This window comes from Panthera uncia, chromosome D1 (genome assembly GCF_023721935.1).
Source record: "Panthera uncia isolate 11264 chromosome D1, Puncia_PCG_1.0, whole genome shotgun sequence".
In the NCBI taxonomy this organism is placed as follows: Eukaryota; Metazoa; Chordata; class Mammalia; order Carnivora; family Felidae; genus Panthera; species Panthera uncia.
Window position 1 is genome coordinate 46,333,889 of NC_064808.1, and position 22,687 is coordinate 46,356,575.

Consider the following 22,687-nt stretch of genomic DNA (forward strand, 5'->3'; position numbering starts at 1 on the left):
GAGACCACCAGACAGATCACCACATTGTTCTGTAGCCACCATACACATTTCTCTCTCCAGGCCTTTACAAGGGGGTCTTATGTGCAGCCATGCTGATGGCTATCTTCTATGTCAGCTCTTGCATGAAATCTTGGAAAGTCCTGGGGCCATGATGTGTCTCCTCACTCAGTCAGCCCCAGGGTCCTGTACTGAGGCCCTCTGTGAAGGATCAAGGCATCTCGTGCTCCAAGAAACCACAGCTAGGAGCAACACTGGCTGAGTGAGCAGAAAACACCAGACTACTAACCAATCAGTAATAAAGGGTGTCTATTACTGCTTTGACTTCATCAGGCACTTTCTCCACATTACTTCATTCAGTGTTTTATTTGTTTTACTAAGATTTTTTTATTGTGGTAAAATATATATAACACAAAATTTATCATCTTAACCGTTTTTTAAGTGTGCAGTTCAACACTCTATCTTGTAAAACTAAAACTTTATACCCATTAAACAATAACTCCCCATGACCCCTTCCTCCTGGTTGCCCCTGGTAACCACCCCTCTCTCTCTATGAATTTGCCTATTCCACGTACCTCATATGAATAAATCATATACCCACTGTCCTTTTGTGTCTGGCTTTTCTGACTTAGCATGTTTTCGAGGTTCACCCATGTTGTAGCAGGTATCAGTACTTCATTCCTTTTTAGGACTGTAGAATATTCCATTGTGTGTATCTACCACATCTTGTTTATCCATTCATCTACTGATGGACACTTGGGTCATTTCCACCTACTGGTTGTTGTGAATAGTGCTGCTATATAAGCTCTGGTGTGCAAGTATCTGTTTTAGTCCCTGCTTTCAATTCTTCTGGGTATGTTCCTGGAAGTGGAATTGCTGGAATATAATAGTAATTCTGCATTTAACTTTTTGAGGAAACTCCACACTGTCTTCTATAGCAGCTGCACCATCATTTAGAATTTTAATAACTTCGTAATATCAACAAGGCACATAACATTCACCATTTCATAAACAAGGAAATGAAAGCTTAAGTGACCTGCTTAAGGGCACCCAACTCCTAACTGGCAGAAGGAGAATTAGAAGGGGGACCTGTCTGACTCCAAGTCACACTCTTTTTTCCAACCGCATGGCCCTGCTATTCCCTGAGGCCAAACTACCTCTTATATCTCCTATGGCTAGAAGAGAAAGAGCTGCTTACACCACCAGCCTCTCTCCAGGTACAACCATGGCTTCCTTCCAGCAGGTTGAGTCCCCAACCAGGATGGCTTGAGGCACTAGGGCAGAACCTCACTCACCGCATGGACATCCAGTGAATCGACAGTGAGATCATATGGGTCCATGTGCAGGCTGTCGAACACCTGCCGCAGGGTGATCTTCCGGCCCCGCTTCTCGGCCACAGTCCTGTCAGGCTCTGTCTTGTACGTGTGCTTGATAAAGCGCAGCAAGTGCTTCTGGTTCATGCAGGCAGCTGCGTGGATGTGTGTGTCCACCTGCAACATGGTGCCCACAAGCCATGAGCCAGGCCACCTCCCCCGGCCACAAGAATTGGGGTGTCCAACCCTCAAAGTGGATGGCAAAACCTCAGTATCCATGGCCCTACCAATGCCTGAATCTACACCCCTCCCCCCAGTTTCTCCTCTAGGCTTTGAAACTGGTCCTCCCTCTAGTTTTGCTGCTCAATTCACCTCATTATAGCATCCAGAGATCTTTTTAAAATGGGTCTGGCCATTCCCCAGCTAACAAAACCATCAATGGCCCCCAAGTCTTCAAGATAAAGCTCAAACTCCTTAGCCTGGGATTCAAGGCTTACTTCCACCCTTAATTCCCACCTTACCACTGCCTGCTCTATGCTCCAGCCATGACATACCACTTACAGGTACCCGAGGCATTGTGCTATTCTGCACCACATCACTTTGCCCATGTGTCTCCTCTGCCTGGCATGTCTTCCTTCCTCCTCACCAATCTCATCCACCTACAGGGAATTTCTAACAACCTCCTCCTCCTGGAAGCCAATCCTGATCCCCTCAGCACACTGACCAGTTTTTCCCTTGCCCGACCAGGAAAGCTAGCATGGACACTCCCATTAGTGTACATGTCTCTGCTGTTCACTCTACAAATTCCCCATCTACTCTGTCACTAGACTGGAAGCACAGTCCTCAAGGACAGACACCTCATCTTATGCATCTAAGTCTCCAGTGCCCACCCAGAGCCTAATATGATGCATTTGTTGAGTCAATGGATGGATGGATGAACAAATGATGATATCCACATCCTCAAATAACCCTAAGGGCCCGTCAAATGCCCCACAAGGTACCATTCTTCCCACTGACTTCTCTTGGAATATTCCCATCAGCCACCAGCCCTGAGGAAACAGAGACCTGGCTAATCCAGGGGATGGCTGAAGTCACAGTGGGCATCCTAATGCCCCTTGCACGAGCCCAAGGGGCCTCAGGGAGGTCCCCAGGGAGAGAGGCAGCAGTCTCATGGGCTCTGCAGTTACTGCTGTAGCCGGCTGGGTACTCTGCCAGGGCCAGGATGAGGAGGCGGCTGACCTCTGGCCAGGGAATGCTGTCCACAGCTGGCCAGGCATCTCCAAGTCAGGCCAAACCAGACATTTGATCTGTTGAATCTCTGTGAATATTGTCTGAGCCAGCCCATGTCACTGATAGCATCACTGACTCATCCGGGCCCTTCTTGCCATTAATCTTGCCACTTCCAACCAGAAAGACCACTAGACATCAAAGAAATAAAACAATTCAAAGCACCAAAAGCTAAAACATCGCCCAAAGCACACTGTAAAGGCTCAGTCACCTCAGGGATAGGCTGGGCTCATGTGGGATGCACAAGAGGTCAGCCTGGCTTAGCTCAGCAGGACGCAGCTGGACTCCACTACCTCAGCATGACAGAGCACATTCTGGGCTTTCTGCTTGTGTCCTCTAGCATACCAATGACACACTGCAGGGGGTGCAGTCTGTCCTTATCCCCACGAGTCACAAGATGAAGGAAGAAAACAACTGGACAATCCAGAAAGCATCCAATCCAAACTTTGGAATGTCCAAGGTTATTATTTTAGAAACAAGTAAAAGAGCCTGTCATTGGATGTCAGTGTTTTCAATTCACGAGGAGACACCAGCATGTTCCTTGTTTTCACCTAAGATCCAGGTGTAAGCAAACAGTACAGTTTACACACAGGGCTGGCCAACACTGGCCATTTCCACATGCATATCAGACATCACTAATTGATTGCAGCACTTTCACTATGCTTTGGGAGTAGCCACTGCCAAATGGTCAAGTCTGGCACAGAAGATGAAGCCTATTTGCTATGCCTGATATGGCACGTAAACCAAAGTGGATTGAGGACTAATCTTACCCAACTCCTAAGCAGTAAACACACTCGGCCCTGGTTCTTAACTCTGAGCAAACAACAAATGTCTCAGTTACACAGTCTTGCTGGTTGGGCCCCGTGGTGTCATGACACATGACCTGTTGTGATGTTGCAGATACTTTCACAAACACCACCCACACAGACCCAATGGCCACGCACAGCTTCTGCCTCAGAGCACAGCCCTGGTTTGCCCTCACAACACTGATAGCTACCCTAGAAATATGGAGGCCACCCTCCCAGGCCACCCTGGGTTTCAGAAAGCCAGTTCTCTCACAGAAGAGGTTTCCAAGGTAAGATAGAGCAGTCAGCACCCAGGAGGCAGGGAGGGGCAAGCAGAGGCCTGACTTGGAGCAGATCTGGGCCCATGTTTATGGACTGCTGTGGTGCCAGAAAACAGGCCACTGCATTACGGCACAGGGGTTAAGGCCATCTCTATCCAGAGAGCACGTTTAGCCTCAGACTGAGAGGGGGACCCCTAGGGTTAGGTAACCACGGCCCCCTCCAGGACCTCTTCCACATCACAGCCAGAGAGCAACTGGTTGGCTCAGGAGCACCCATTGGGGCCCTACCTCAGAAGCAGTGTCCCAGCCAGTAAAATCACCAAGGATACCTTAGCCCCAGGCAGCAGGAAGTAGGCCCAGAGCACTCATGTGGAGGGTAGAACTGCACTGGGCTGGGCAAGAAGCTTCCTCAGACACCCATCTGGGTACGTGTAGTGCATTTAGGCAGGGCTGAGAGGGGCTGGCATGGTGCCTGAGCATCTACCTGTCTGAGCACCTGAGGCTCTTAGAGAAGGAGCAAATAGTGCTCAAAGGTAAGGGTACCAGGTAGGTGATTTCTCACATATGCTGTCACCTCTACCTGGAACCCCCTGAGACACTTCCATAAGCCTCACAGCTCATGAGCTGAAGTCACCTCTCATTCTCAAGGCTCTTCCTTGAGAAGAGCCTTGGATGGATGGTCCCATCCAAGGGGAGTCCATGCCAGACCACAAGAAGTGACCTTAGAACCCCCTAGAGGAGGCCCCCAGGGATGGGAACTCACTTAACAGAAGTGACCTTGGGACCTCTCTGGAGGCCTTCCAACCATCACAGCTGAGTGTTCCCAATCAGGTCAGGGAGGCCTGAGCTCCACAGAGGAGCCACATCCTCCCTGTACCCCCAGCCAAGGTTCCCTTATCAAAGCTTGCCCCAGAGAGGGGCAGTCCTCAGGGGTCACATCTAGGACAGAGGCCCCTATGGAGACGAGGACCCCACTGTGACTCAGCTCAGGTTTGGCCATGAGGCAAAGCCTAATCCCCACCCTTCCCCTATGAGCTCCTGTCCCAGAATACTACCATGCCCCCTCCCCCTTCCCAGCTTCCTCTGTGAACCCCAGGGGCCCTGCATGGTCCAGAACCTCATACACCTCTGCCAACACACTCTCCCCACAGCCCAGCACCACGCTCTCCCCTAGCACCTGAGCGCCTGTCACACCACACCACCTGCTGTTGTGGCATACACTGGTCGTAGTCTCTTCTCTCATAGCACCCTCTCCCTCTTGGTCTTTGCATATGCTGTGCCCTCTGCCTAGAACGCCATCCCTTTCATTCCTTTGCCCCCCACCCCACCCCCCTCCAGGCTGACTCCTACTCACTCTTTAAGTCAGCTCAGTTCTGGCCTCTTCCTGAAAGCCACCCCTGCCACAACACCACACTGAGAGGACTAGGCTAGGAACTTCTTGGGGATGGGCAGCGACTGCTGTTCAACATCAAACACCCCGTGCTTAGCACTGATATTCATGAATGGAAGAAAGTGGAAAAGCTGGAATCCATGATCATTTAACATACACACCTGCCCCAGCTGCAGCCCCTGCAGGCCACAGGAACCTGAGCCCAGGCTAAGGCTCCCCCTCCACCCTAGGGGAGTGGCAGAGACAGGAGCACATCAGATCTTTTCCATAAATACACCTGATCCAGAAGGAAGCAAAACCACAAACTCCCAAGCCCAAAGAGTTCATAACAGCCTTTTCTCTCTGTGATGAATGTAATACATCCTCTACCTTAAAAGTAGCCTGACCTCAAGTCTTATGACAATTAACAGACCATACCCTATTTTCTAAGGAAGAGGGCACATTCCAAGAGATACAGGATATGGACAGATTTCCACCTAGAATCATACCCAGCATGATCTGAGGCATGGCCTGAGAGAAGGAAGGCAACTCACCAGTCTTCCTTCTGCATGTACACATCACACTCCTCTGGCCAAGGAAGACCACACAGGGGTCCAGCCCCAGACTCACCCAGGGTATCCCAGTGGTTTGGAAAGGGGACTGGGAGGGGTGGCTCTCAACAGTGGCCCACTGACGCACCTTTCTCACATTATAGAAGTCTCGGTGAGGGTTACTCTTCAACTCTTTGAACTCAGACATTTCATTTAACATCTCATGAAGACTGAACTTGGATTCCAGAAAGTTTAGTCGCCGGTGACAGTATGTTTTCCTGCAAGTGGGGAGAAACCACAGTTGAGGAGAAGTGGCATCGAGCTCTCCAGTTTGGAGACCTCCAGTGGCTGTGGGGACCAACCCTCAGGTGCAAGGTCAGGATGCAGCAGGGAGGGATGTGGTGGTCCCAGCTTTCTGCAGACCCAGCTGACCTGTGTAACCACCTCCACATATTCCACGAAATGAGCAGAGAGTCAGTTCAGGGCAGTGGAAAGCTGACTTTGCAAACTCACACAGGTGCTCTGACTTCTAGCTTTATGTGCTTAAGTAATTCATCCCAAGCCTCTGTTTCCCATGAGCAACTACAGAGATGGCAATGCCCAGGACTGAACTGGCGGTTAAATTGGCTCATGTGTGTGAAGGGCCTAACTCTGAGCCGAGCGGATGCTCAATAAAAGTCTCCCTCCTCACCCCTTCCTTCCTTCCTTATGTCTTCCCATTGATCCTCAGCCACCTTTACTTCTTTAAAGAGTTTCACTTCTCCCCAGAAGATCAGGAGTACAGTCAAACTATAAGGCAAGACCTGACTACCTTTGGCATAGAGAGGAAGCATCCTGTAATCTAATGACATTCCCCAAACCCCAAGACCTGAAGACCCTTCAACTCTAAGGTCTCAAGACAAGCAGAGGATGTTTTGTATCATGGGCAGATTAGGAATATAGGGATGTTTAGTAGCACAGAAATTTCTGCATGGACTGATGCTCCCACCAGCCAGCAAAGGCCCCCAGAGGTGGGAACTCACTGCTCCTGGCCAACCACCAGCCCACAACCAACCCAGGGGTTTGGCCATGTGCCTGTGCTCAAGCCACACGGAAACTTCAACCACAAGTCACGCCACCCTACTTCCTTGTGGCCCCCAAATAAACAGCAGCTCTCATGGCATGCAATCACTCGGACGTTCTTAAGGACCAGCTGTCGACCCTGGAACGTCACCATGTCAGCCGAGGCAAGCCCCAGAGCGGCACAGAGGATGCATGAAGAGTCTGAGTCACGAGGGATTTCAAAAGCCATCTCCACCCAATCCTTTCCCCAGCAGGTCTCACCTGGATAGCCTCCTGGACAGGACAGCTACTGTTTACATACCTCCCGGAACAGCCAGGGTCCTCCCCCTCCCCCCCTCCCAAGGCTCCCCCTCAAAGTTCCTCCTCACAAGGCAGAGGCAAGCCTGCTGGGAACTGCCTTTCCCCCCTCCCAGATCTGTCCTCAGATCAGTGAGGACAGAGAACTACTCTGCCCACCCCCCAGGGGCCCACTCCCTCTCTTGGGAACTGGCATCACACCATTCCCAGAAAAAACCTAAAGGCAGTGCAAGAGAGGTCCCTCGGCAATGACCAGCACCCTTTCCCTCCCCCAGCTTTCCAGTCCTGGCTGGACAGTCACAGCACAGGGGTCCAGCCACTTGAGGATTCAGGGACCGGCCCTCCTCTGCTGATGAGCTGCAGTGCTCACCAAGGAGGGAGGGGCCCAATGCAGGGAGATAGATGACTGACCGCCTGACAGGTTAGCTCAGCCAAGCCCATGAGCATCCTGGAGGTCATGGCACAAAGTCCCCAGGCTCCCTGCACTCTCCCCTCCAGAAACATGGGAAACCCAATGCCTGCAGCAACAGCCTTCACCTCTCCCCTACCACCTGTGGTAATGCCCTGGGCACTATCTCCACAAGGCCACTGCCCTGCCTGGGGAGAGAGAGAGCAGCCGCTCTCAGGTACACAGGTGGCCACCAGCAAACAGAAGCTCCACATCTAGGATGCAGAAGGGACAGGTAGTACCACTCTAAGAACATGCCAGCCTATGATGGAAAATCATTGCAGGAACCCACAAAGCACTGGGGAAGGGGACAAGTACTCTCTTTCTGGTATGATTGAAGTGCAGGCAAGCCCAGAGTTAAAGGGTGAGCTGACCTTTCCCAGCCCCTTCCTACAGAACAACCCCCATGCAAAGAGAGGCAGACCCGGGGAAAGCTGGCTTACGTGGGACCATCCGTGATAAGAGCCAAGATGTGGCTCATGTCCACTGTGTAGGTCTCCAGGTCGGGGTAGGGTAGGCTGTGGGGCTCCTGGCGCTCCAGCATCTTCTTATTATCATACACGAAGAGGATGCCCCCCTGCATGCAGACCAGGTAGCCCAGGTTTGGGGGAGCATCATCCAGACAGTAAGGGTCTTCCTGGGGTGGAGGGGGAGGGTGGAAGTCTGCAAAACAGGATTGAGTGATGGTAAAGTGCCCTTGACCTCTTGAGCTCACAGGAGCTCAAAAGTCACATTCCTTAGCCCTCTAATAAGGGATATCCCCATCATCTTATCTAAAACCTAACCACCCCACCCACCCCCACCTACCCTGACATCATATATCTCCTTCCCTGCTTTATTTTGTTTCCTTAGCATTTGCCACTATGTAAAATAATATCACTTACTTATCCTAGGTAGTATATGTTTGGTTTGTTTACTACTGTATCCCCATTTCCTAGAACAGACCCTGGCACATGGCTAGCACTTCATTAAATATTTTTAATTTAACTGAAATGAACCCCAGCCTCCTGGGCATGACAGGGATGCCAGGCACATTAAAAAGGGCAGCTGTGTCCTCTCCTAATAAAAGAACAGGCAGCACTTGGGACTGCCCAATGGGAATAATTGTCCCTGTCCTCCCACATCTTCCTGAGCCGAGGGCAGCCAAGAAGCTGCATGGAAAAGCCTCCTCCTCCCCAAAGTGAGCACAGAATAGGCAGCTTATCTCCCACAGAGCAGGGAATGGCAATGACAGAGCTATCTGTCCCCACAGCTGTTAGCCCACAGGAGGCAGAAAACACCTCTTGGCTATTTCCCAGCTATGAGACCGAACAAACCACTTCAGCTCTCTGATCCTGTCTGCTCATCTGAGAATAACACAACCTGCCTTAACAGGCTGTGGTGAAGGCTGCAAAAGTGGGCATAAGAAATGCTTTGTAACAGTAACGCCTAACCCATAAATTAGAGGACATTATTCTCATTACTCTTATAATGAGTATTCCTAACTCTTGATAAGCTCTGTCTCTGGCCAGGGAACGGGTTCTACTAAATAGCAGTAAAACTGGGGGCTTCAACTCTGCACATCAACCAACCCACATAGAGCCCACCTTCTCAGATGCCAGCGAGAGCTAGAGACACTCCCTGGAATCTTCATCAAAGAAAGCAACCAAGGCAGTGTCCCCCACTCAGTGCTCAGAACAGACTGTCCCAGAGCAGGAGTGAGACATCACAGGGGCTGAAGCAGCACAGCCCCAGGCTAGCTCAGGAATCCCTAAAGTGTGCCAGGGGCCTGTGAGATGCAGGCAGGACCAAGGCCTGCAAGAAGCCACAGCCTCTGTCTCACCATGCTCATTTCCAGCCCCCGGGGTACTCTGCTTTGTATAGAGTACATATTTGACAGTCATTCCTGTCTGCCCTTGCCCAAACTGGGGCAGATGGCATCAACTTGCCTCAGACAGATAGGGAAATGGGCCCCGAAGTGTTGAGATACACCCAGGGTCCCAGGTAGCAACAGATGTCCAAAGCCCAGGTCTCAGAGCTTCAAGGAAAACCCAGACAGGAGAAGACCTGTCGACAGCAGTTACACCCAGCAGGCAGCCAGGTCCTTGGGCACTGGCAGACCACCAGGCCCTCATCTGATCCCCCACCACCACCTTCACAGATAGTGGTTTCTTGTTGTATTCATTCACGTTACCTAACTTACTGCTCCTATGTCCTTCACAGGCCAGTCTCCACCAGAAACCATCCTCCCATCTCTGACCTCCTCTTCCCCAAACGCTGCAGAACAGGCCCAAGGCATAGGTATTATTCCCATTTTACAGATTGAGAAACTGAGGTCTGGCGAAACACCTTGCCCAAGAACGTGGTGGAGCTGAGACTAGAATGCAGGTGTGTTTGACGTCAAAGCCTACTTTCCCTACCCCCAGAACATGCACTCTGCATCTATCCCCACACTACCCCACCCCACCAGCAATTCAACATTTACTGTCTGATGGTGTTGTGTTAAACACCCAGAATGAGATTGCCTATGTCTCTGGAGGATTCTCTAGCTCAGGGACTATCTTTTGCCTCTCTCTTAACTTCTATAGCTCAGCTCTGCCCAGAGTCGGGTACACAGTGCACACAGAATCAGACATTGGGGAAACCAGCAAACGTGGGTGCAGGAAGCCAATACCAGAGCCTTGCCCTTAAAACACCATGTGGGAGAAATACATCCAGCCAGAACAAAGAGAATACATCTAGCCAGTACCAATTCTTGGGCCGTGCCCCACTTGGGACCCACATGCACCCACCTGGGAGGCCCTCCTCTGGAGGTACACTGTCTACCCTCTGGTCACCCAGGTACCGGGCCGTGGTCCGTGGGAAGCGATGGTAGGCAAGTCTGGCATACTTCTCCCGTATCATCAGGGCCTTGGCTAGGCTTTTGGCAGCCTGCTCATAGTCCTCCACGGTGATCTGCAGAAGGAGGTGTGCAGAGAAGAGTCCGCATCACAGGCCTGAGACCACTGTCCTTAACAAGATCTACTGTAAAGTTGGCTTTCGGCTGGTGGCTGGGAACTTGGGCTTCAGGGGGCATTCCTACCACTGACTCACACGAGCAGCTCACCCAGCCTCAACTGTACAGTTTATGCTCGGTTTATGTCGAACACCTGATTTCCTCAGGGAGTCTGGGAGACAACGTTTTTATTAACCTTAGGTGCTGAGTCTCTAATGAGCTTCCATGATAGACGACACTTCAAACTTGTCATAAATCAATGCTGATGGAATTAAGTACGTTCTGGTGACTCCATGGGGAGAGGAGTCTGGCCTCTCCATACTCCACCCCCTGTACCTTTTCCTGGTGCTGACTTCGCTCTGCATCCATCTGCTGTAATAAATCCTAGTCCTGAGTATAACTGTGTGCTCGGTCCTAGACGTCCTCTTAGTGAATCACTGAGCCCAGGGGTGGTCTTGGGGACCCTTGGCACAGGAGGAGAGTTATGGCTGCCAGAGACTAGGGAAGAGGCAGGTACTCTAGCCTGCACCCCCAAGGCCAGCCCCAAGTCCTGCTGATTAAACCACAAGCCTGCTGTTGCATCCTGAACATGAAGAGGCAAGGCCAGAACATATGTCTGATCAGAGGGTATCATCGCTTTCACGTGAGGGACTCACCTGAGTCCCTCAGAGGGAAAAATAAAAACTCTGCACGCTCTGTCTGCTGCTTTGCTTTGGCTTCTGATTCGTCTGTTAATCATTCAATTCACCCAGGCAACAAGCGCTTGTTGACAAGTGTTAGATTTCATTTTGGTCCTTATGGCAACCCATTTTACAAATGGGGAAACCACGGCCCAGAGAGGCCCAGAAATTACAAAGTCAAACTTCGGATTCTGATCTGACTGGGTCCCAAAGCCTAAGCATGTTCTGCTTTCCCAGAGCTGTCTCGTACTCAAAGACAGACAAGATAAATTCCCACCTTCCATTGGGCTCATTTACCTCTGTGCGTTTGGCAAGGATGTGTGTGGCAGAAACATGAATGTGTCTGGGGAGACAAGCCGCTAACCAGACAGTCGTAACAGGAGGTAAGTGACACAGCAGAGGGAGGTACAAGATGCTGGTGGAGCATGGGGCGCCAGGGTGGGGAGGGTGGCAGGGGTGTTCCCGGAAGTTTTCCTCTCTGCTTTAATTAAAAATCATTTTTAGTTTTGGTGCACCTGGGTGGCTCAGTCGGTTAAGCATCTGACTCTTGACTTCGGCTCAGGTCATGATCTCATGGTTCATGAGTTCAAGCCCTGCATCAGGCTCTGTGCTGACAGTGTAGAGCCTGCTTGGGATTCTCTCTCTCCCTTTCTCTCTGCCCCCCCCCCCCCGACTCACTCTCCTTCACTCTCTCTCAAAATAAATAAACATTAAAATTTTTTTAAATCATTTTTAGTTTTAAAATACTTTAAACATAAAGACAGCACTGAAGATAATATGACAGACACTCATGTGTTTACCTTCCAGAGCTAAACTTTTAATGTTTTTCATTACTGTTCCAGATCTCTTATATACACGAATAAATAAATCACCATAGATATAGCTAAAACTCTACCCTCCTTGTTCCTTCACCCTACTCCAGCCTCAGAGGAAGGAAGTTGGTATATACCTTTTCCATGCATGTTTTTATACTTTCACTAAATGTTGCTCCTCACTTTGGTTAAGAAAGTAACTTCTCCTTTCCTGATTCCAAATGTCCCCATAAGAGTGTGTTAATTCCATTTTACACCTTCCAGTGGATGGCTTCTGAGAGTAGCAGGAATAGGTGAGAAGACACAAACACCTTAGAACCTTAGACAAAAATACGTCCCTGCCAATGACAAAGCCAAACACCTTGCAGAGCCAATGGACTCAGCCTGGCAAGGGGCTCAGGCCATGGCTAGAGAGGGTACTTGGGATTCCAGGGAACGACCAGCCATCGGCCCACTTATAGATACTGCAGGCCCCATGCCGACAGTGGGCCTACTGGGGGCCAAGGTGATCTGCAAGGTCAGCCTGTTTCTCATGGACTCATAGTTCTCTGGGGACCAACCGCCCAGCTCAGGGGCTCTGTGCCAAGAAATCAATGGAAAGAAGCTAGCTACTGAACCAGGCCAACATCCTCCCATTCAGCTGGCTTTCAATCTACTTCAACTCCCCCTTTTCCTGTTCTGCCCACATGTCAGAGGCCAGGTAGACACCAAGGACTCCTAGTCAGGATACTGCTTCTTTGGGGAAGGACTGCATTGTTTCCAATCCAACAAAATTCCCATCTATAAGAACTTAAAGTGTGGTACATCCACACAGTGGAATATTATGCACTTATATATATTAAAAAAAAAAAAAAAAGAACAAGGAAGTTCTTTATCTATTGAGATGGCATTATCTCTAAGATGTACCGTAAAGTGAAAAAAGCTAGACTCAGTATAATGTGTAAACTACCATTTGTGTAAAAATAAACAAATTATATGTGCCTAATTAATTGTAGGTACATAGGTTATTTGTGTGAAAACACACAAGGGTTGCCTCAAACAAATAACATATTTTTTAAAACTACAGGGTAATGTATAAGAAGAGTAGTAGCTACTTTGCTTTCTCAGATATATCATATATTCTAAAACCACTGTTAAAAAGAAGAGAGAACAACAAGGTCAATTGAGGTCAACAGGTAGCTGGTTGAGAGCCAGGGAGATAGAACCAAACTTAACCCTGGCACTAACTGATATTTCTCTTCAAGAAGTAGGGGCATCTGGGTGGCTCAGTCGGTTGAGCATCCTACTTCAGCTCAGGTCATGATCTCTCAGTCCGTGGGTTCGAGCCCCACGTCAGGCTCTGTGCTGACAGCTCAGAGCCTGGAGCCTGCTTCAGATTCTGTCTCCTTCTCTCTGTCCCTCACCTGCTTGTGCTCTGTCTCTCTCTGTCTCTCAAAAATAAATAAACATTAAAAAATTGGAAAAAAAAAAAAAAGAAAGTAAGCAATAAAAATGCATCATCCAACCAGGAAAATCAGCACATTTTTGGTGACTGTGTTAACCGACTTGGTGTAAACCAAGCTTGTTCATTTTCTCCTCAAACCCCCTCTTCCTGGTTGGGAGAGGTTCGCCTGTATTTAAGGATACTGAGCCTAATCACATAGGAGAAGCTGAACAAGCAATAACTGATTTCACGCAAACCTGGACTTCAAGTCCACTCAACACTTGGAAACACTGAGGGGTCTGAGCTAGCATCTTCCTTAGTGGGCTGCAGGGACAGAGAGAAGCATTCTGGACCCAGGGAATGCATGGAACTTGCAGGCCACAGCCACAGCCCACTGTGCTAGCCTGCTACCCTAGGACCCCCTCACGGGGATGAGCAGCACCCTAGACATACCCATACCCCACAACCTCTACTAAGACCCTCCTTCTCTTCAGACTTCTGTGCCTCCTGCTGGCCACCTCCTAGATACCCACAGACGAGACCAGGCTTCAGGGCTGGGCATAGTCCCCAGTGGCCCAGGGGACCCTGGCCTCTGCACAAGGCCATCAGCCTTCATACAACCCCCAGGGGAGTGGGTAGAGAATGGGGAGTGGGAGACACCTTACCCCAGCACAGTAATCTCCACTGATGATGACCCGCTGGAACTCGGGAATGGCATAGGGCCCTGGCGTGGGCTGGAAAGTGGCTCCAGGGAACACAGGGGTAGTGGGAGACAGGACCGGACTGGCTGTCGGGGCGCCCTTCCAATCTTGCTGCGTAGGCATTTGCAGAGACAGGGACTGGGACCGAATCATCTTGAAACTTTTCTTTCTAAAAGCCAAGGACAAGGAAAAGTGGGAAGCATCAGTCACTAATTGGGGCAAGTGATAAAGAGTCTTTGTTATGTACATGGCAGGAGAATTTCCCTCTGATTAATCACTGGTACTGGCCCTACCATTAAGAAGTAGCCAATTATTCGCGCCTGGGTGGCTCAGTCAGTTAAGCTTCTGACTGCAGCTCAGGTCATGATATCGTGGTCCATAAGTTTGAGCCCCGCACTGGGCTCTGTGCTGACAGCTCAGAGCCTGGAGCCTGCTTCAGATTCTGTGTCTCCGTCTATCTCTGCCCCTCCCTGCCCCCTCCCCCCCCCTCCCAGTCTCTGTCTCTCTCTTTCTCTCTCAAAAATAAACATTTAAAAAATTAAAAAAAAAAGAAGTTGCCAATTATGCCTTCCTCTTGCACACATCTCTCTGCCTGAGGTACAGAACAGCCCTCAGATACCCCTCCCTGTGGTCACTAAGAATGGTTGTGGCCTGTGCAGGGCACACAGAACATTAGAGAAGGCAACTGTCTTGGGAGACAGAGAGCAGACCATACTGCAGGGGTCTAACACCAAGGGCAGGAGTGAGGACCATATTAAGTCACCCAAACTCCGAGTCCCAGCATCTGAGCAGCCTCAGGAAGGACAATGAACAGAGTCACACACACATAACCACCTTGTATTTCAAAGCATCCAAAATTTGGGGCACTGGAGCCAGAAGAGCTCATGATGACTAACTAGTCCCACCTCTTTTTTTCATGAAGGAGTCAGGGGCCCAGAGATGGAAGAGGGCTTGTACAAAGTCACAGGGCAGGGTGGCAGTTAGCCCATAGCCTACCGCCTCTCTGGGAACTTATCCACCCCGTCACCCCCTCTGCTCCTTCCTGTGCCTAATCTGTGCCATCCTGGCTGCTGCTACTGCTGGGCAGGTGCAGATCTGTATCTCTGTTACGAGAAAGAGATCAGTCAGCATCAATCTCAGGTCCCTTTGGTCACTTAGCACCAAAAGATGATTTTACAAACTCTCGGGGAAGTGGGCATAGGTTGGTTTTAAAATGCCACAAGCTCATGCTTATTTACAGTGATTTGTGAACACTCACCACCCCAAGTCCTAGGATCTCCAGGAAGGGAGTTAACCAGTAATGAGGTAAAGCCATGAGCACTCCCCTCTCCTGGGAGGAGTTCTGACTTTAATGACCCCAGGCCCCCAGCATAGCCACCCAGCAGTGCCCAATGCCAGAAACCAGCTGAGGACTCAGCAGGATATCCAAGGCCTACAGTCACCAGTAAAGGCCTCAGTGGCCCACAGACCCACAGAACCCCTCTCTCCTCTAGGTGCCATGATACCTAGAAGGGGTGGAAAAATTGGTTGATCTCCAAACAGGCCTTATGTGTCACCTGGAAGAGGTTACCTTCCTCCTGACACTTGACCCGGTCTCCTTACAGGCCCGTTGCTAATTTTTCAGGAACCACATTTACCTCTTCTGTCTATACACCCAACGCTTGCCATGGCTCTCAGGTCTTTATCTGCCCACTTGTGTTATCACCTCTTTGGGGCAAGGCTGTTTACACCTGGAAAGTAGAGGCAGCCCCTTTTCAAGAGTTTGACTTTGCCCTGACCTTGGGCCTTGCATAACAGATGCACTGAGTTGTTCAGGAAAGGCAGCCTGAACTCCAGGAGCCTACAACCCAGGCTCTCTCCAGCCTGCCATCCATCCTTTCCACAGAGCTAAGCTAAGCAACATGCCCCCAAGGAAGATGTCAACTCATGCCAGTCAATCATTCCTCAAAGGCAGATTTACCTTGACCAATACAGTTCTCACTTTGGCATCTTTTGGTTATTCACACCTACAGGAAGAGCTATTACTTTGGGCTCCCTCTAACATTTTGACCGGTTCAGCTGGGTCCCATAAGACTCTGGCATTTGTGTCATTCACATGCCTGCCAGCTCACTGTTTTGTCTCTTTGCCAACTTCACCCCCATGCTTCAGCCAATGCTGCCTGAGGGCCAGTCTCACCAGGGAGAAGCAAGGTAACATCTAAGGTGAGCAACAGGTAAGAAAGGTAACGGAGCCCAGCATAATCAGGAAACTGGAAGGCTGCCTAAGCCAAGAACCCACCAGGCTTGTCCTAGGAATGTCCATATTCCTCTGCCTCAGTGAGGAAGCCAGTACCCATCAGCAGGTGCCCAAAGAGTTCTTCTTGAAGACATTATGGCTCCTGTCTTGGTCTTCAAGTGAGCGCCAGACTGTCACATGTGAACATCTGTGGGCTAGGAGCTCAGATTTTGCAGGCACAGGGATAGATTAAACAACAGATGGGGCAACTCCTCAGGGCTTGCTCGCCTTGGGCAAGGGCTTGGAGTAACAAGAGCTAACCATTAAGCTTATATCTCAGAACATTGGAAAAGCTAACTAGAGCCCAAGGAGAGAGCCCTGTATTGTTTCTATTGGGGAACAAAACATATTGCCACAAGCTTGGTGGCTTAAAAACCACACCCATTTATTGGCTCACAGTTCTGTAGGTGAGAAGTCTGGGTAGGCTTGGCTGGGCTCTATGCTCCAGGTATCAAAAGGCCAAAATCAAGATGCTGGCTTCACTGAGCTCTTATCTGGAGACTCTGGGAAAGAATCCATTTCCATGCTCATCCAGGCTGTTGGCGGAATCCAGTTCCACATGGCCATAAGACTAAGGTTCCTGTTCCTGGTTGGCTACTGGGCAGGGGTTGCTCTCTGATTCTTGCACACAACCCCCTCCAAACCTCTCTGACTTCCCTTCTCCTACCAGCCAGAGAGAGCCCCCTACTCTTTATATGTATGTCATTAGATCAAGTCCACCTCTGTAGCCTCCTTATCTTCAAGTCTGCTACTGTGCTACATATGACAGTATAATCGCTGAGTGATGTCTCATCATATCAGAAAGTCTGGAGATTAGGGAGGGCCATCTTTGGGGAGGGCATTTTAGAAATTCTGTCTACTGTAGGCGCATATCTAGTATCCATTCTATTCAACCAAGGCTCAGCCAACAAAGGTGGAAAGCAGCAACTGAGTGACTGAATATGTGCATGTGTCCACACACCTGTCTTTCTTTCCCTCTCAAGGCTGTCTGAAGCCCCGCATGTGTAACAGCAATAAAAGAAGTTGTCTTTTAATAAGCTTAAAGTAAGCTTTATCTGGATTATAGAACAAGGGAGTGTCCTAGCTGGAAAGGATTTTAAACACTACACACACCAGTCCTCTCATTAACACTGCCTCTGCTTGAATACCTCTACTGATAGACAGCTCATTACATTTCTGGATAAGACATCAGCAATCAATCATTTGTTCAAGAAACACTTACCAAGCACTTACTCTGGGCCAGGCCAGTGCTAAGCACACAAACAAGGTGAACAAAACATGATCTGTTGCCACTGTTAGAAAGCATTTCCTTATGATGGGCCAAGATCTGTCTGTCCACAGTCCCACCTGTTCTACCTCGTGCTAGCCCTTGGGCCATCAGAGTAAGCCAGATCTCTCTGCCACAGCTGGCACGCCCCCTCTTTCCCCCACCCACACATCCACCTGGCAGAAACTCACTCCTACCAAAGAGCTGGCAGGGTGTGGGGCTGTGAGGACACCAGCTCCAGGCCAAGCCTAAGGGCCCAAGGGGCCAGGAGCATCTTTGACCTCTCTGAAATGGATGGCACTTCTGGGTCACAAGAACCTTCTTGCCCAAACAGGTCCTCTATACAAGGACACAAACTGGTCACATGGGCTGTTATTGTGGTATCTCTTAGCACCTGTCTGGTGCCCCTCCCCCCAGCTCTATGGCCCTCAGCTGCCCCTGCCATTCACTGTGTCCCCATCATTACCCTGCTCCATTTCCCAACCCTCCTCAACATCTGGGCACCCCAAAGCCTTCCTGTAATAACATTTGATTCATGTGTTAAACCCAAGTTAAGAACCCCAAGACCCTCTTCAATCTTCTAGAGAATAGCCAGCATCTTCCCAGGGACCTTCACAAGCCCATTGCCCCTATGTAGTCTGTCCAGAGGACTTGAAGGCTGGGAAAGTCACCAGACCAAACCTTTCACCAGATGCTCTCAACTGTGTACAACAAGTCACTTTATTCAATAAAGTACCAAGTGCCAGCCCCCAGGGCTAGACAGATAGAAAATATACCTTGGACTCCAGGGACTGACTGACCGATGATGGCATAGATGGCCACACAACTCAGCAGAATGTCACCACAATGTCGTTGGTGTGTGAGAGGCTCTGGATATTTTGGGATCCCAGAGGAGACACCTAATCACACTGAGGGTGGGAGCAGTGAAGCAGCGGGATCAGAGATGTCTCCCTGCATCATTCTCAAAGGGAGAGGAGAACACTTCAGAATGAGCAGGCTTGTTTGAAAACCTCCCTCTCACATACTCAGATCATTCTGGTAGCCTCTACCCTTCCAAATGAGAACTACCACTTTAAAGGTTTGGGGCAAGAGGGGCGGCTGTGTGGCTCAGTCAGTTAAGCATCTGACTTCGGCTCAGGTCATGATCTCACAGCTTGTGGGTTCAAGCTTTGTGGGTTCAAGCCCCGCATCAGGCTGTCTGCTGTCAGTGCAGAGCCCGCTTCTGTCAGATCTTCTGTCCCCTCTCTCTCTCTTCCCCTCTCCCTCACTCTCTCTCTCTCTCAAAGATAAATAAATAAACATTAAAAAAAATTTTTTTTAAATAAAGGTTTGGGGCAAGAGCCACAAACCAGCATAGAGATTTATTCACAGTTTTAATTGGAATGCCATTAGGTGGGGCAGGCATTCCCCACCTCCAGAGGCTCAGCTGTTGCTCTTGCTTCCACTGTCACTGCAGTGATTCATGTGAGAGTAGGGAGCAGTGACTGAAACCAAAGGTCCCAGCCGATCCAGAAGGGAGAAAGCAGATACAGCTGACTCTGGTGCACTTCCGTGATGGGCAGACACTAGGAGAAGGAATGCCAGGCACTTGGGCCCCATGGAGGGCACTTACTCCATGTGCCCACCAAGTGACCATGGCCTGCTCGGGGGGGTGTGGCTTTGAATTGCACACTTGAAGCCTATCAGGTGTAAAAATTCACAATCTCAACCCCTGTTTCTTCCTTCACTTCCCTCTGATAACCTGCCCTCCCTTGTCACTATCCCCCTCTGCTCTCTCTTGACCAAGCGTAGGATTCCATTGCCCACCAACTCCCTTCCCATTGCCCTTCCTCCCCAAAGGCCCCAGCTTTTTGTTCTTAACTTTAAAAGCAGATGAATCAAACAGGTTTAAATGAAGCTGCTTTGTTAATGGCCCTGAATTTTAAAAGTTGCATAGCCCTAATTTAAGAAATTTTATTAAACAGGGGTATCTGGATGGCTCAGTTGGTTGAGTGTCCAACTTTGGCTCAGGTCATGATCTCACAGTTCCTGAGTTCCAGTCCCACATCGGGCTCATGGCTGTCAGCCTTGTCAGCCTGTCAGCTTCTCAGTGCAGAGCCCGCTTCAGATCCTCTGTCCCCCTGTCTCTGCCCTTCCCCCACTTGTGCTCTCCCAAAAAATACTTAAAAAAAAAAAGAAATTTCATTAAACAAAATGATTTAATAACATTGTAGCTGTACTATGCTCAACTCATAACAACTATCTATTTATCTGTTTTACTTGGGAAAGCAGCTATTCTAGAAAGCTACATTTTTCAAAGTCTGTCCCCTTTATACCCTAATTTAAAAAACAACAACAACAACTATGACGTGGCTTTTTAAAATGAAATTCATAATTCCTATATCTTAATCAGAGCGTGCTGAACATAATTGCAAGTTCTCTCGATGACTCAGAGTCGTCACCGTGTTACCCAGTCATGAGCTTAAAGGCATTTTGTCCCAAGACTTCAAATTCTTGTGTCTGCTTTTCATAGTTTCCTCCCTCACTGGTGACTGTCAAATAATAATGACAGAAACAAGAACACTAATGATGTTCCAAGTGTTGTCCTAAGTAGTCATGCATATTAGCTCACTTAGTTCTCCCAAGGTAGGTGTTTTATTACCCTCATTGTGCAGATCAGGAAATAGGCTCCTGCAGTGAAGACCTCGCCCAAGTGCACTCAGTACTAACACATGGGTGTCATTTGAACCCAGTGGCCTTGACTCCCACGCCTGAGCTTACAGTCACCACAATGACCCTGCCTGTAGAAATTCCTCTCCCCACTTCTAGTCTCCTTCCTTAAATCTGTCACAGGATAAGAAACAAGATCACCAAGCTTATTACATGAAGTAAGAATAAATAGGAGATGGGACGAGAGTACTGGGGATATGACAGCTGAAAGCTACTAGGGTTTCTTTGGGGAATGATAAAAATGTTCTAAAACTGATTGTGGTGATGGTTGCATAACTTTGCAAGTATAATAAAAACCACTGACTTGTACAGGTTAAATGGGTGGGCTGTATGGTATGCAGATTGTATCTCAATAAAGCTGCTCAAAAAGAAGAAATGGGAGAGCTGGGGAGCACTAATGTACATTTTGGTTGCACAGACATTTTTCATGTCACCATCAGTGTTGGCTAAGTTCCAACTTTGTACTTTAGTAGGGTAGATGCGCTCTGGCTAGGTAGGATGATAAATTCAAAGTGAGCAAAGGCAAAAAAAAGGAGGAGTGAACAAAAGAGAGCTTCTGGGTACTTCTCAGGTTTTCCTGTCTTCTTTTCTCTGCCCCCTAACTTTGATTCCATAGATCGTCCACCCCTCTTGGACCCACCCCCTGACTCACCCCCACGTCCCAACAGAGTCTTAGCTAATGCCATCTTCCTAAGGAAGTACAGCCCAGTAGCAAGCTGTCCCTGCTGGCCTCCTCACCCAGCCTGGGGGAGCAGTGATGGAGACCAGAGGTCCCAGCCTCTGCAAAACAAGTGCTTCTCTGAGCAGGCTGAATCACTGGCTCCCTGGAAAGAGCCCCCAATCCCAGAAGGGCTGTGTCTGAACCCAGCTCAGCTCTTACAGCTGCTGGCTTCCTGGAGCCAGCCTCCATGTTTTAGGTGCTCATCTTTCTTATTCACAATCTAGTTTTTCTTCTTTTTGGAAGAAACTGTTTTATTTCCTGATTTTAGTTTGTGCCTTTACATTAGACCTCCAATAGTCTTTGCTTGCTTGCTTGCTTGCTTCATAAAAGAGAAAAAGGCAATGGTTGTAAAGAAAGGCTTTCTCCAAGTGCCAGGAATATTCAGGCTTCTCAGAAGAGCCAGGGTGAGAAAGGGCTTTTTCCAAACGATGTCCCTTCTCATGTCACAGTTTGAAACACAAACCCACAGACTCTGGGTATCTGGAGATGTGCTGCAGGCTCTAGGCCTGGGGGCTCCTTGCAGGATGTCTCCACATCACCACTTACATTCCAGAGTGTCAAGGAGGAGCCAGAGACAAAGAGGAAGCTGGGGAGAGGGTTCCTCCAGGGACTGTCCACGTCTGAATGTTTGCATAATGGTGCCTCTACTGAGCAGTGAGGCTGAAAGAAAATTAGGGATGTACCCCTCTGGAGAACACTGGGACTTCTGATAGGTAGTCTGGGGATCAGTCCATCCTTTGGCAGAAAAGCAGCTTTTCTTTTGGGGAGCTCTGGCCCAGCTTCCTTCATTTCATTCAAAAGCCGGCAATAATACCCTGGGGAGCAGCACCCAGTGTCATTCCAGCATCTACGGGTGGAACCAAAGACTCCACCCCTGGCTGGAGATGGAATAGCCTCATGATCAAGGTGTGGGGTTCTAGATTCAAAAGACATGGGTTCTTTGGGGCACCTGAGTGGCTCAGTCAAACGTCCGACTTGGTTAAGTGTCTGACTTCTGCTTAGGTCATGATCTCACAGTCTGTGGGTTCAGGCCCCACATGGGACTCTGTGCTGTTAACACAGAGCTTGCTTCGGATACTCCATCCCCATCTCTGTCTGCCCCTCCCCACACACGTGTTCTCTCTCTCTCTCAAAAATGAACATTAAAAAAAAAAAAAAAGTCGTGGATTCTACTCCCTGCTCTGTCACTTACTCACTCTGCATTCTCATGCAAGTTAATTTAACCTCTCTGTGCCTTAGTTTCCTCATCTGCAAAATGAAGTCCATAAGAATATCCAATTAATAAGCTTGATGTGGGGATTAAAGAATGAAAGCAAACCACACAGCCCAGCACTGAGCCCACAGTAAGCAGTAGCTGATGCTGTCTCCCCAGGAGGAAGTTGGGCAAACAGTGAACATTTAACAGAGGGCTTATTGTGACACTGTTCTAGGCCCTTTCCATGTCAATTCCTTCATTCCTCACAACACCCCACAAAAGTAGCTACTGTTACCATCCCCACTTTATAGATGAGGAAGAAACTAGGGCACAGAGACGTTTCCTAATTTTCTAAGGTCATAGAACATACTAGAGAGTGACAGAACACAATGGTCCAGAGAGCTGTAGCCACCCTGAAGTGCTATCTGTGAAGATACTACAGCTTTTCTCTGTCCCACATCCACTGCTCACCAACATGGCCTAAGTCCTAGGCTAGACCCTGGGGATCCAGATACAGAACTCAGGAAGCTTCCAGTGTTA

General features: G+C 49.2%; 1 protein-coding gene across 1 annotated transcript in view; it reads right to left on the minus strand.

Moving 5' to 3' along the window:
- AMPD3 (adenosine monophosphate deaminase 3) overlaps window positions 1-22,687 on the minus strand; it is a 46,185-nt gene that overhangs the window by 11,886 nt on the left and 11,612 nt on the right. The window contains exons 3-7 of the mRNA XM_049650177.1: window positions 13,945-14,149; window positions 10,162-10,324; window positions 7,834-8,053; window positions 5,732-5,861; window positions 1,293-1,487 (exon numbers count right to left, since the gene is read on the minus strand). Coding sequence (XP_049506134.1) covers window positions 1,293-1,487; window positions 5,732-5,861; window positions 7,834-8,053; window positions 10,162-10,324; window positions 13,945-14,149 — 913 coding nt within the window. The remainder of the gene's footprint in view (window positions 1-1,292; window positions 1,488-5,731; window positions 5,862-7,833; window positions 8,054-10,161; window positions 10,325-13,944; window positions 14,150-22,687) is intronic.